Consider the following 15,021-nt stretch of genomic DNA (forward strand, 5'->3'; position numbering starts at 1 on the left):
AATTACGAGATCATGCCAAAATGAAGAAAGGGCTTAGCCTTAACATACTTGGAGGGAAAAATCCGTATGATATTCTTGAAAAAGGTTGCATGTACTCCTTTAGAACCGCAAAATTTTACGTTGCTATGATTTCAATAATTCTTGTTGGAATTGTGTTGTTGCAAGAAATTTTGTTGAAACTTGCTAGATTATAGCGTCTGTTTGAATTAGGAAGGTGTTATAAGATTTCTTACAAAAACTTGCTAGATTGAGAGACGTCGGTTAGAAATGTTTGAATTAGGAAAAATGTTATAAGATCTCTTACTTTGTTTCTTTAAGTCCAATGAAGCCAAATACTACATGACTTACACGTATTCACTTATGATGCCACCTTTCAATTAAGATCATTAGTCACTTATTTTAAATGAAGGGGCTGCCACATTTATATCACATATATCCCTAATTAATTAGGTAATATCCCATTACCCAATAATTAACCAATTACCCACATAATTAAGAATTGTCTCAACTTACTTAAAATACTACTCATTTTTAATACACCTTATACATCATACTATTGTGGTCATATGGTACCTTGTATGGTACTAGTCCTTAAGTATCGGGTATTATAGCTCGGACCGTATTTTATCCAAATTCGACAACCTTTAACGAAACTCATTTTCTTTAATTCGTGTACCCTTTCCTTCATGGCAGTTATTGCTTGTTATAAATAGCATAAATATGCTAACCTCAAGATAATCTCATCCCCGAGTTTATGTCAATTAACTGAAGACGAAACTTTAACGTACGAAAAATGTGAGATGTAACATAATGCGTATTACAAGATATGTGTACTCTTTTTCCTTCACTAAGATCTTTTCCCACAGGGTTTTTTCTTAGTAATGTTTTAACGAGACACATTATCTATAGACATCCAATGTGGAGTGTTATGAAATATTATATTATGTAGTGGATGTCTATAACTCCTAAAGAAGTTACTTCCGCTAATCTTCTATATTAACCTCCCACTACTTCTTACCATTATGGTTGTAACTCCCACACCTCCATAACCTCCTCCATCATCTTTCCCCATTATCTCAAAATTTACCATGACATCCCTTTGTATTACCTAAATATCATCTTATAAATAGAGGGTTTGGGCATCACATTGTACATATTTCAATAAGAATCTCTCATCTCCTGCTCCCAACATTCTTATCTATTTTCTTGTTTTATATTATTACTTTGAGCTAAGTTTCTTAATAGATTTTAATTAATTTAAGATCAAGGCTTTGGTTCATTGACTCTTCATCTGATTGTTGACGCAATAAATTCTCTTTCTGGCAAGCAATTGTTGGCACAATATTTCAGCCTTCCATACTTACGCATTTCAAGGAAGTGTAACTTGAGAATCCACTCAATCAGTTAATTAAACCTCTTGCTCATTGTGGAAATGGAGAAAATCGAACAAACAGAGAAATAAACACCGTTAAAGGAACAAGATAAAGTGTTTGCAAGAAAGGTATGTAATAAAGATCGCGCTTTAAACAAAAACGAAAAAAAGAATGTATAAAACGAAGTAAATGGAAAGCAAAAGACCCCTTTCTGTGTTCTCAATTAATTCCTCAACATTTTGATAATTCTAGGCAAAATGCAGCCTTGATTTACAGGTTTCCAATAATTTACAGAAAGAAGTGCCCGTTTCAGTTTGGTGGCTGTGTTACCAACTGGAGTTTATAAGGCGGTCTCATTCTCATCCGCTTCTATTCTTCTATGTACAGTCCTCAGATCAACCAAGTGACGCATTGTTGGTCTACCATGTGGACAATTCCACGGAGACTTGAGTCGTGATAGATTTTCAAGTATCTGAAACAATGAATTTTATATCTCGGGTCATGAAGCAACCAGAGGGAAGAACAATTTTTGGCCAAAAACTCCTGATAGCTGTTCTCAAGCAAGTTCTCAGAAATATGAAATGTTTTTCAGAGTTTTGGAGAAAAAATAAAGCTTTTTTTTGCATAAACTATCAAACAAACACTTCGAAACTAGAAATAGTATTTGGCCAAAATTCTTTTTACCTTTTTTCCCTTCTATATTAAGCTATTCAATTGCAGAAGTGCAACGCAGAGAGGATGATACCAAAGATACTATGATATGAGCATAAATTTCAAGACCACGGTAAAATGGACAAAAATACCTTTTGCATCTCATTTCTCCCAAGTGGATCTCCAATAACAATAGATGATTTGCAGGCACGTGATGCCAACATTGCACGAACTCTAGGAGGACATAGTGAATCGGCGGTATCATCCTTATAAGTACCCATCATGGAACATTCTTCCTGACTATCGGCAAGAATCGCAATGAGTTCTTTCACATCTGCAAGGACAATAAAGTATATTAAAAAAAGATGAGCCAAGTTTCTTAATGCAATAAAGCAGATGCAGGAGCTAACACGACTTGTCCCCCCTTACATTCTGTAGATTACATCAGGCCCCCCTTAATGCAAAGCGCATTCCAAATTATGAAGTTCTCTTTAGTTATTTTTTTATGATGCTCTTCTTAGCTATCTTATCAAAGATGAAACACTGACCAATGTCCTGCAGACCTTCAAGTTCATGGAAGGTATGGAATGCATCTGAGTGATTACCTGCGACTCCAAAAGTTATATTTTTGCTGAAGGGAACTGCTTTTAGCTTAAATCGATGCCCTGGAGGAGCATGCAGATCCTCTTCCAATAGAAATCCATTTCTCCTGCGAGCCCAAAGACAGAAATGATATTGTCATCACTTAAGAGAGGACATATCGCACCAAATAGTTTTTAAGCTAATATGATTAGTAGTTTATCAAACAGAGAAGTGCCAGATGCCAAGATGATTCTGTGGACTGCATTTTGGCTGCTATATCACAAGATCTATTTATTTCATTGACCTCTATTTGATTAAGTAGATAAAGAACCTTCCAACTGTTAATTTTTGGCACTTCTATCTGACTTAAACCTAAAAGTCTTTTCTTACTCTTATTCTCATTTGAAATGTTTTCTTTTTCTTTTCTTTTTTAGTTTCTTCACCAAATTAGATATATCTGAAAATAGGTAAAAGGGAAACAGTAATACTCTCTATCTCTCTCTCTCTTTGTGCGCGTGTGTGTTAGGTGAAAGAGTGAAGACAACAGTCATTTTTTTTTCTTTTTTGACAAGGTAAAGTTTTATTGATAAAAAGTACCAAGTACAGAAACATAAAAGCACCAGACAACATCTACACAAACCTCCAATTACATCTTCCCTAGCAAATCCAAAAATTCCATATATTGATCCTTGTTTTCTAATATACAGCTCTTACACCAAAAAAACAAGTTATGCAGACAAGAGTTTTGATTCTAGAAATCTGATTTCTTATGTTCTCAAAACAAACATAGTTCTTCTCACTCCAGATGGTCCAAAATTACATAATGGGATAGTTCTCCAAATCTGCCTCATTTCCTTCCTTATCTTCTGTCCATGCCAGCTAGCCAATAGATTTCTAATGCTTGAAGGCATAACCCAAGTAACTCCACAAAGGTTCAAGAATAGCTCCCAACATTGCTTTGCAATTTTACAATGAATAAACAGATGGTTGACTGATTCCAAACCTTCTTCACACAGATAGCACCTATTGCTTAAATTGAAACCTCTTTTCTGCAAATTGTCTCGAGTTAAGCAGGCCTCTCTGATAACCAACCACTCAAAGCAGGCTACTTTAACAGGTGCCTTTGTACTCCATAGCATTTTCCATGGCCAATTAGATAAGTAATGGTCTGCTTGTTTTTGAAGAAGTTTATAGTCACTATTGACAGAATACTTCATATTTGCGCTTGCTGTCCGAGCCATGGTGTCCTCCTTATTTTCCTCTATCATAACTGTGTCCATTAATTGAAAAAAATTGACGAACTTCTTCCATCTCCCAATCATTAAAATCTCTTCTAGAATTTATCTGCCAGCCATTGGAAGAATAATGTTCAGCCACACTTCCTTCTTTAGTGAGGGAGCAGTTGTATAAGGACAGAAATCTGTCTTTCAAGCTCACATCCCCACCCATACTTAGACCGGAATCTGATTTTTGTCTCCTTTTCCCAACTTTAATTTAGCATGTTGCTGAAATTCATTCCACAGTTTACTTATGCTGCTCCAGGTGCTCCCTTTGAGGAAATAATGATAACTGGAGGGCTCCATATTTCCTTCTTCTCATACTTGGCATTTATAAGATTCTTCCAGATGCTCTCTTTTCAATCATTACATCTCCATAACCATTTATAAGCAAGCTTTTATTATGGAATCTCAAGTTTCTAACTCCCAGTCCACCTCCTTTCTTAACAGTCATCACCTTTTGCCATTTGACCAGATGTAACTTCCTTTTTTCTGCATTAACTTCCCACAGAAAATTGCTCCTCATAGTATTCAGTTTCTTCTCCACACTCACCGGTATCTGAAATAAAGATATCAAATAAGTTGGAATCCCATCCATTACACTACTAACCAAGGTGAGTCTGCCTCTAAGGAATAAGTATTGCTTTTTCCATGGAATCAATTTTTTGCAACATCTATCAACTACCCCTTGCCAGATCCTCTGTTCGTTTTTCCTAGCACCCAATGGAAGCCCCAAATAAGATGTTGATAACTGCTCCACTTCACAGCGCATTAACTCGGCAAGATCACCTATACAATGTTCTGCATTAGTGCTAAACATGCTACTCTTTGCCAAATTCACCTTCAAACCCGTTACTGCTTCCAAGACTAGCAAGACCCCTTTGAGATAAAAGACTTTTTCTTCTTTAGCTTCACAAATCAGTAAGGAATCATCTGCATATAAAATATGCGAGATGACACAACTTGCATCACCCCTTCTTTCAATATTTAAGCCTTTAATCCACCCCAATTGTTCAGCTTTCTTTAGCATCTTGTGGGCTTCCATTAATAAGTACTAAAAATCTTACGGTAGAGATGCAATATTCAATCCATTTTATCCATTTCTCACCAAAATTCATCCGCCTCATGATATCCAATACACATGCCCAATTAATATGATCATATGTCTTTTCTAGCTCTAATTTATAGAGTACTCCTTGCTTTTTGTTTCTGATCAAATACTCCACACACTCATTTGCAACCATAGAAGCATCAACTATTTGCCTCCCCTTTATAAAAGCATTCTGATTATCAGAGATCAAATTTCCCATCACCACCTTGATCCTTTTTGCCAGAAGTTTAGCAATTATTTTATATACACTTCCTAGGAGGCTAATTGGCTTGTAGTCTTTTATTTCCCAGCATTTTTCTTTTTTGGTATCAAGGCAATAAATGTAGCATTAAAACTCTTAGTGAAATTACCTTCTTGAAAACAGAAAAAAATTACAGTGTTCCATACATTATTTTTTACTGTACTTCAACATTTCTGAAAGAAGTGGAGAGTAAAACCATCTGGACCTGGAGCTCTCCCTTAAAATAAACCGTTTCCACTTCTTCCATTGTAACAGGTCTTTATACCCATTCTTTCTCCTCCTCTGTCAGCTTGCTTAGATCGTCTCCTAATCATTTTTGCCTTCATGCTTCAGGTTCTCTAAACAAACTTTTATAAAATCCCAGAATAGGTTCCTTTATTAATATATCATCTTCAGTCAATTCACCTTCTATAACAATCTTGTCAATGCAGTTGTACCTTTTATGCACATTTGCCTGTTTATGAAAGAAACTGGTATTTCTATCTCCATGATCAATCCATAAACATCTGGACTTTTGTCTCCAAGACATTTCCTCTGCTTTGGCAATATTTTCTAGCTCACTTTGGATAGCACACCTTTTAGCCTCAACTTGATCAGAACTTTGAGTCAAAATTGCTCTTTGATCCAAGACTTCTATTTTTTCCGAAGCCTTAATTTTCCTTTCTATCAGATTGCCAAAGACCTTTCTATTCCACTTTTTCAAGTCTTTTTTCAATAATTTCAGCTTTTTAGCCAGGACTTCATCAGCTCTGCCAAGTACATTGTATGAGTTCCACCAATTATCAACCAAGTCACTGAAATCTTTATGTTCAAGCCACATGTCCTCGAATTTAAAATAACCCGTTCCCTTACTCCAATCCCCACATTCTAGCAGAATGGGACAATTGTCTGAAGTAACCCTGGGCAACACTCTTTGTTTTAAGAGTTTAAATTGCTCATCCCATCGTTCAGCAAAAGAGGATTCTGTCTATTCTAGAGGCACATGTACTATTTCCCCCCCTAAACCAAGTGTATTTGCCACCATGAAGTGGAGGATCCAGTAACATCAATTAATCTGGAAAATTCCCTCATAGCTCTAGTGTTTCTCGCATTCCCTTTCTTTTCTGCTTCAAATCTGACCACATTAAAATCTCCAACAATAACCCATGGCTGTGAAATCAAGCCATAGATTGCACCCATCTCTTTCCACAAGCTCCTCCTTATCTTCCGATCACAAGGTGCATATACCCCTGTGAATGTGCAGTCAAAGGCAGTATTTTCCTCCTCCATAAAAGGAGTACCAGAATGTTGTCCGACAATTTCTCCTTGCATTTCCATCTCCTTTTGTCCCAATACACCACAATTCTCCCACTATTTCCTTGAGCCTCCAATTTAACTCCAACTTGTTTAATACCTTCCTGAGTTAGACCACTTATCTTTGTTTCAAAAAGACAAACAATGTCTGCGTTCCAATTTCTGAAAAGCAAATCTACCCAGTTTCTTTTCTTTTTATCAACAACTTCATTAAGAAATAGCCAAAGCCCTCCTACCTTTGCCTCTACCAACACCCACCCCCCCCCCCCCAAATAGATTTCCCTTTGAACTTCACCACAAATTCCAGCAAATTTTTTTCTCTCATATTTTTTGCCAGGAGAAATATGCGTTAGAGTGCAAAGAATGGGAGGAAAAGATAATATGCGTTAGGGTGCAAAGAATGGGAGGAAAAGATAATCATAACATTAGACCAACCAAATGAAGAAGAGAGTGTGATGTGACAAACTAGATAAAAGAATTAAACAACAAATGACATGTTTATTAATTCTGATTTAAGTTAAAAAGTAAAGGACTGCTTATCCCTGACAACTGACTGATTGGCTTAAGCATCAGTGCAGTCATGCTTTTGACTTTTCAAACAGGTTGATAAAGTTAAGGATAGCATGCAAAGGTTGAAATGATGTCATCTTAACCTCAGAAGTTGAACATAACCATACTGCAGATCTTTCAGGCAGAAACACAACCAAATGATGAAAAGAAATGCCAATAAGAATTCACCATAAACAAGAGCAATAAGGATTCTCAATCACCTGAAAGTATCATTGTGGATGGAAATAACTATTTCTTCTTCAGGCGATAACTCCATCTTCAAGGGCCTAGATTCAAGAAAAAAAGAATTACATTTGGAGCCAGGAATAAAAAGTTCTCAAGGGATGCAGAAAAGAAATATTACAACTTACAGCAGCTCCAATCAACAACAATTCTACTATAGAATATAGCATCACACCTTCAAAGATAACTGATATTAATTACAACCCATAACCCATCCCTGCTGCCAGGACAAAACAGATGATATGGGAGAACGATAAAGGTTCAGCAATCAGAGCAACTAGTCATCATGCATAAATAACTTATAAACATGTAATTTCACCTGCAATATTCCGAACAGATTGCATGACTCTCAATAGATCAACATGTCAAATGGAGTAGCATGTCAATTTGAGAACTTGCACCAATACAGTGCGGTTACATCCCACATTCGAGAAATGTCCAAAATTTCCAAGCCGGAGAATGTAAATGTAGTTGAGGGATATGAACTCAATTTTGAGAGGCCAACATAAATGCTAATTTATCATCTTTAGCATGAAATATGGAAAAGATGAATTACGAGGATTATAACTTTGACCTAGCATCTGCATGAGCCAACTTATGACATACATCAACCATACGGGCCTACTGATCTTACTTTTCAGATTATCTAGCCATGACACCAAGAAGAGAATATTTTGATTAATCCACTAGTTGTTCCGAGTTTCAACATCTAATGACTTCCCACATTACGGATGAAAGATAAAAGCAGAGATAATCACAAAATCATTCACCAAATCCTGCACCAACTCAAACCAGATAACAAGTTACTACTTTAAGATTGAAGCATCAAGATATGAGTTGGCATGTAAACTTGTTTAGTCGCTTCGAGTAAAAGTAGCTCAAATCCCATTCGAAGCAATTAAAGAAACAAAACACAAGGGACAAAAATAAAGTCTTCTCCCAGTCCCTGCTTTTAAAATTTATGCTGCTATTTTTATCGTGCAAAATGACTTATTGAGAAGGAAAAAGAGAAGGTAATCCCTTTATTCTTTTGGTCGAGTAAAGTAACATCAGTATAGATTTACCTTAATAAAAACACATCATTTTCCAGCTACTATTGTGTTGGAGGGATTGCATCTATCTTGATCCATTATGAACTTAAAAACAATCTTACACAAAACACATAGCAGGAGAATGAAGACCCTCACCGAAGCAAAGGTTGCTGATTCAAGATAGTTGACTGTGACAGACGCTCAAAATTATACTTCTCGTCTGCAGCATGCTGACCAACCAAAGAAAAATGAAAAAAAGAGAGAGAGAGAGAGATCATCCAATTCAAATCACATAAGCAACATTCAAAAACCAAACTCAAATGATAGACTAATTTACTTTTACTACAGAGAGGTCAGTATACAAAAGCAACGGAATAATACCTGATCAACAATAAAAAGGTCCTCATCCAACTTGCCTATAATGAATCCAAGATTGAATTGCCCAATCACCTGCATAACCAAATTTTGAAGTTGAGAATTTTCAAATGCTGATACTAAAACTCTGCATTTCTGCTTAAACTACTAATGACAAAAGTAAACACGGACATGGAATGATTGCCAATTGCATGTAAATAAACTAGTGCTTGACCGCATTTAGTATTGGAAGCATGACAACCAAATAGCATGCAATAAAACTCACATTTTACAGATATATAGCACAAATACAGCTCCGCAAATACTAAGAAGTTCAAAAGAGTAGGTTTATATCAGCATATCCAAGAGAGGACGACAAAAATCACTTATTATGGACTAGCAAATCTGTTACAATAATTTAAGTCAGAACACTGAAGGTTTCATGGTGTAAAGAGAGGAAAAAGAGATCAGACAAATTCCAAAATGCAAATAGTGACTCCTGTCATGCCTTGGATTGGATTGATTTTACAAAGAATAGCTGAAATTGAAAATGAGTATTATCTAGCGTTAAATGAGGGAACATGTTCAGACTGCACTTCAGAGTTGCATTACGGAGTGAAGAAGTGGGTTTATAATACAGGTTTGCTTTTGAATACTAATGGATGAGTTTTGGACCTTCATTTTAGTAAAATCTTCTTTCTTGAAAAATCTCTCCAGCTCACTGGTAGCAGCAATCAAAGCCTTTTCCTTGGCCACTTCATTTTCTGATTCGGTGAGCTCCAGGGTAGCTGCAGCATAATCCCTACCGAAGCCAATTAAAGAATTTCTTTTAACTAATTGAAAGACCAAAAGCTCTTTTCCCAAGTCAAAGGAGATTACTGTATAGTACCTTTTTGTTTTCATTCTTTGAGATGTACGATTAAGGAGTTGCAATCTTGACAGTCTCTGCTTCCTTCTTGATATGAGGTCATTCACACTAAATTGCAATGTCGAACCAATCTTTAAATCAGATGAAGCCTTAGGAGCATCCAAAGTCAGACTAGCAGGCTGTTCAAAAGAAACAGCATCTACCATATTTTCTGACACATCGTGAATGTTGTTGCAAGTAGAATTAACAAGCACCGATTCAGTCACACATAACTCGTTCATTTGAACCTCATGCTCCTGAAAATGAAATGGTTCAAAACTAAAAGGACTAACAAAAATAGCATAGAGAATGAATTGAAATTGTCTCCTGTTGCAACTATAATTCTAATCCAACAAAGCAAGGATAGTTAAAAAAACTCAGAAAGGAAATATCTACTAGTTCTCTCTTACCTCCTCAAATTTTCCATTTTGTATACTATTTCCAGGCCGAATTAAATTATTTGTTTGATCAAGGACTGTATCCGTTCTTGACTGCTTCACTTGATGAAGAAATCTATCTATCTTTGTGAACTTGGAAGATCCAGACTTATCACTGGTTACTTCATCACACTTATCAGCCTTAACTGGATTATCTGGAGATCTTAAGGATGTCGTATCCTTCAAATAATTGTCTTCTCCTGAAGGACATAGAGTCAATCTATTTCTCAGGAGAGGTACCTCAGATAATGCAGTACTCATACTCTCGTGCTTTCTCTTATTTACTGTAACAAATTTGGTGAGTGATGACTGGACAATGGTTGCACGATCCACATAATGTGCATTATCGATACAGCTTTTATCTTTTGATCCTGGGGTGAGTGCTTGTCCATCAGCAGTAATCAGACCTCCGACTTCCTTCCAGGGACTTCTGGAACTGCGATTGTCTTTCTTCTTTCCATGGAATTGAAGACTGAAGTCTTTCTCTGTTGACCTGTTTCCATCATTTAACATGCCCGTGACAGAAGTATCTTTTAATTCCTTTAGAGGTTTTTTGAGATAGTGACCATCTTTATGTAGCTCCCCAATGCAGTCACCTTCCTGAGTATCATCGCTATCTGACAATAATTGCTTGGATTGAAACTGAAAGGCCTCGAGTTGGGAATGAGTGGATGTATGTTTTTCTTCAAAAACCTCTTGGAAACTATTAACAGCATAACTAGCATGATTTGATGAGTATATCTTCTCTAAAGCTTCTCTCAAAGAATGCAATATGGAGCCTTCATCGGACAGAAATATTTTTCTTTTATCAGGAGTTACGTTGACATCAAATGCTCTGGGTGGGATCGTGAAGTCCATGATTGCAATGGGATATTGTCGAGAGTTTGCACCTCTGTACAACTCATTGACAAGCTTGCCAACTTTTGGCATATCTACTGGCCGTCCATTCACAAAAAAGTATTGTCGATCCCCTATATTGCGTCCACTACCATAACCAGGCTTGGAAATGAATCCTTCAACTGTGCAACCATCAGAAGTACATACTTTAAGAGGCTCCAGACAAGTAAAGGTACTCATACCAAATACTGTTATGATGTTATCTTTCAGGGATCCACTTCCCTGAGTCTTCAGAACTACAGACTTTGCATTTCTTACAGCTGTGTTGGTGCAAACTATTCTGACTTCCTTAGAAATAAGAGCATAGGCCTAGGAGTGCAAGAAAGACAAAAAAAATAAATAACTTAAACAACTAAAGCATAAAAATACTTCTTCAACAGGATGTCATGCCTATAATCTCTTATTAAGATTAAAAATATTGACAAGAAAAAATTATATAAGAAGGCTAACATGGATGATTTGGTCACCAAGGTTATAGCAAAATGCGACTTAGAATTGCCAGAAGCAAAGGTTTTTTTTGATGAAGTAAATCAATTTCATTAAAGTGGGAAAATCTCCCTTATGATGTATACCAAAAAAACAGATAACTTACACAAAAATATGGTTCTCTACAAATTGCACCCAATCTTCTATATAGACAGGAACCTCATTTTCCAAGGAAGATCTCTATTTTGCACAGTTGCATCCCTCTTAGAATTTGAGTTTATAAAGGGACTCAAATTCAGTCAGGTATTTCCAACTTACTTTAAGCATTTCCGATCGAAAAAAAGAGGAATATAAAAAGAATTAGCAGACATATAAAGAATATTCAAAAAACACTACAGCACAAACACAGCACAACTGCTAATATACAAATTCATCTACAATACGGTGTCAGTTAGATAATTATTCATTATCGAGATACCTCAAATAGAATGATTAATAATATATTTCCAATATAGTGAAGAAATTCTCTTCCTTTAACTCTTTTTTTTTTTCCTTTTTTGGTTGAAATAAGTATGTTCAACAAATTTCTAAGTTTAAAAATCAATGTCCTCCAAAATGTCAAAGACAGGAGTGCTACTGTAACACATAAAAGTTTGGAGCTTGAAGTCTGAACCAACTTGAACTGAATCGAATTATACCACCACGAACTGTCCTACAGTTTTGAAGGCACCAGTTGAAATTTTGATCTTCAATTATTTAGTTGAATTACAATTAAATTCTTCCTAAGAAATCAGTAGCCAAAGGCAAGTAGATAATGCAGATTAAAGGCATCATACATTCAGCAATGTAATAAGCTTTCCATATTCCTTTCGGATGTTGCGGTGAAACTCTTTACTTCGCACTGGTAAAGTGGAGAACAACTTCTTAACAGTGACAGTGGTACCAACTTGGCGAGCTGTGTTCCTTTCAGCTAACAGAAGGCCCGAACGATCAAAAGTCAAGTGTGTCGCCACTTGCTCATTCTTTGTTCTTGTTTCAACCATCAAATCCCCTAAAGCACAAAGTGAACTCAATGCCTCCCCTCTAAATCCAAAAGTCGCTAATGACTGAAGATCAGGAAAATCTGATAGTTTTGAGGTATGATGTTTTAGCGTCAGTACCTTCAAAACCAAACACACACCACTTTGTACCATTAGACCAATTCTCAATGAACACGACAAACAGTGCACTTAATCAGCACAAACTAAGAAATATTAACAAACAGTGAAAAACAGCAGCAAGGGAGCTACAGAGGACAAGAGACAACCTTGATTGAAAATAGAGATTAGCATAGAGAAAGTTTAAATGTGATACATAAGGAAACACCACACATATATATACACAATTACACACACTGGCACACACACACACAAAACACACACATGACACATATACACATATACATAAAGACACACAAAACACACACAAGACACAAATTGATTGAAAATAGATAGTAGTATGGAGAAAGCCTACACACATACACATATACAGGCATAACCGCATAAGTGTGGGTGTCTGTATGCATAATACACACACACACAGACACACACAAAACACAATTTTACTGGCTTATTCACAAATAACAAGCAAATGGAAGAGAGAGTGACAAAAATTTAGGACAAGAGCAGAAAATAGAACGGCAAAGAGAGACCTTGAAATTGTGAGGCGAGATGCCACAACCGTTGTCGATAACCTGGAAGGATTCAGCGCCATAGTCTTTGAGCGAAACCTCGATGCTGGTGGCGCCGGCGTCCAAGCTGTTCTCAACCAACTCCTTGACGGCGGAGGAAAGGTCCAAAATAACTTGACCAGCACAAATTCTATGCACGACGCCCTTGTTTATGGGCTTTATAGTCGATGGTGAAGCTGCTGGTCCTCTGTCCATTTCAATGGTGCTCGATTACAGGGCAATGCCGGTACCTGTAAGGTATCAAATCGACTTCATGCTGAGAACTTAGGGATGCATATCTGCAATTTTTTAAGCTTTTAACTGATTATTGAGTAGTGGAGCTTCAAGGACCAGAAATTAAACCAAGCAACAAAACCCTATGGTTTCCATTTGATTACTGTTCAGAAAATCACTTATTGGCCGCCAAAAGAGAATCTATCCCGGATATAAAATATATTGAAACGAGGTAACGCAATGCTGTTGTGGTGTAGTTGGTTGTGACGTCGGTCTAACTCACTGAATGTATCCAGTTCAACTTCTGGCGACGCCACTAATATATATTTTAGTTGTATTTTTAACTCGATATCATTTGGACTTTGGTGTTTTTTCAAAAGAAATTGTATTGGTCTTAATTGAAAAAAGTTTACTCAAAAATATAGACGTGTCTTTGTATATTAAACATAGTTATGTTTCAAGTGCAAGTGATATATTTTCATTCAATTTTAGAAAATTATAGTAAAGTAGCAAGGTTCAAAGGAGCAGCAAAGTTTGTCGGATGTGTACTTGCGCTTCAACTTGTCACTCGGTTAAAATGCTTGATTTACGCACACACTTGGTGTCTTTTAACCTTTGTTATCTTTCCTTCTCATGTCGAAGACAGAGAGATATACTATATATATTATGGTGCATATAAACGCAAACACCTTAAAGAGAGACACGAGCGGGCACTCTACCTTTCGCGGAATCAGATTCGAATATGATTCTTCACCATTACATTTTCTAAAATGAAATCGTCTACCATCTTCTGGTCATTCTAATTTTTAAGTAGCAAATATTTGGTAGTTCCTCTTAAGCATGCTGATTTGTTGGTGCCCGAGAATTAAACACCATTAGGAACAATTTTCAAACGATCCCTTTCTACGAGCAATTGAACGAGCGAACCCTTTCTCTCATTTATATTGCAATCTTCCGTATTTACCAACTATAGACATGTCAGTGTATCACCGGAAAATAAAAAATATACTTTTCCATGTTTCATTATAATGGTAAAAGAGTTATGTATACAAAAGATTAGAGAATTGTTGGACCAAATGCGTTTAATGAATCAAGCACACAAACAGAAGTTGATAATCAAAGTTAACCCCCCACAAGTACTCTTTACTCATAAGACCCCGTGTTGTTTGTTTCCCCAAGACTACTGCAATACAGGCACTTGACGCCAAAGAAATCTGTTGTGTGCCAGCACACAATCGGACTGGAGAGATACTATATTTCCAAAAAAATAAGAACCCCAACAATTTTCAAACGCTGCGAAACTTCTTTATCCGGAAAGAATTGAACAGAAAATGGAGGTCAGCACCCACGATTCATCTAGCAAAATTTGGCTCTTCATTTGTGTCATCTGCAAGCTGCATCCTTCATTCTTTTTTTTATAGAAATCGTCCATAGGAGGTCAGATTCAGATTGCACTGTTACTATATTCTCTTTCACGATATTAGATGTACTGACTAAACCACCAAACCTTATTTCTGTCTTGTCTGAAATAAAGTCAAGTGAACACAAGTCAATCTAGTAGAAAAAGTAGATACCACCACTATGATGGCATCAAATCTGGAGAGAAATTTATCCTTCTTGTATTGAACCAAAAACAAATAGAGATATGCAGCACATAAGGCATCAACCTATAACAAATTGAGGCAGGTTGAGTCTAAACTACTATAT

The 15,021-nt window shown here is 36.4% G+C and overlaps 2 protein-coding genes across 6 annotated transcripts in view; both read right to left on the reverse strand.

Moving 5' to 3' along the window:
* Positions 1 to 1,521: 1,521 nt before the first annotated feature.
* LOC107832312 (DNA mismatch repair protein PMS1-like) lies at positions 1,522 to 13,621 on the reverse strand. Of its 5 annotated transcripts, XM_075244823.1 has the most exons (11): positions 13,063 to 13,621; positions 12,209 to 12,532; positions 10,023 to 11,255; positions 9,595 to 9,869; positions 9,381 to 9,507; positions 8,733 to 8,801; positions 8,508 to 8,581; positions 7,299 to 7,364; positions 2,630 to 2,733; positions 2,177 to 2,358; positions 1,522 to 1,845 (listed from the first exon to the last, which is right to left on the reverse strand). In XM_075244823.1, the coding sequence occupies exons 1-11, from the start codon at positions 13,294 to 13,296 to the stop codon at positions 1,714 to 1,716; spliced, it is 2,820 nt and encodes a 939-aa protein (XP_075100924.1). In that variant the 5' UTR covers positions 13,297 to 13,621; the 3' UTR covers positions 1,522 to 1,713. The 5 variants fall into 5 exon arrangements, 1 of the variants encoding a protein (XP_075100924.1); XR_012705412.1 differs by lacking the exon at positions 8,508 to 8,581 and having other exon boundaries at positions 13,063 to 13,611; XR_012705410.1 differs by lacking the exon at positions 2,630 to 2,733 and having other exon boundaries at positions 13,063 to 13,611.
* A 1,013-nt stretch (positions 13,622 to 14,634) lies between these two features.
* LOC107788774 (thiamine pyrophosphokinase 1-like) overlaps positions 14,635 to 15,021 on the reverse strand; it is a 53,255-nt gene continuing 52,868 nt past the window's right edge. The window contains exon 4 of the mRNA XM_075243231.1: positions 14,635 to 14,837. Within this exon, the coding sequence (XP_075099332.1) occupies positions 14,698 to 14,837 (140 nt within the window). The 3' untranslated portion in view covers positions 14,635 to 14,697. The remainder of the gene's footprint in view (positions 14,838 to 15,021) is intronic.

This window comes from Nicotiana tabacum, chromosome 22 (assembly GCF_000715075.1).
Source record: "Nicotiana tabacum cultivar K326 chromosome 22, ASM71507v2, whole genome shotgun sequence".
Lineage (NCBI taxonomy): Eukaryota > Viridiplantae > Streptophyta > Magnoliopsida > Solanales > Solanaceae > Nicotiana > Nicotiana tabacum.

Excerpts from the sequence above, each read along its gene's own strand:
- LOC107832312 (XM_075244823.1), bottom strand. The coding sequence starts at position 13,296 with ATGGACAGAGGACCAGCAGCTTCACCATCGACTATAAAGCCCATAAAC. Across the intron at positions 9,870-10,022 it reads AAAATGGAAAATTTGAGGAG|GAGCATGAGGTTCAAATGAA; the intron begins GTAAGAGAGAAC and ends TTTCATTTTCAG. Across the intron at positions 1,846-2,176 it reads GGAGAAATGAGATGCAAAAG|ATACTTGAAAATCTATCACG; the intron begins GTATTTTTGTCC and ends TCATTGTTTCAG.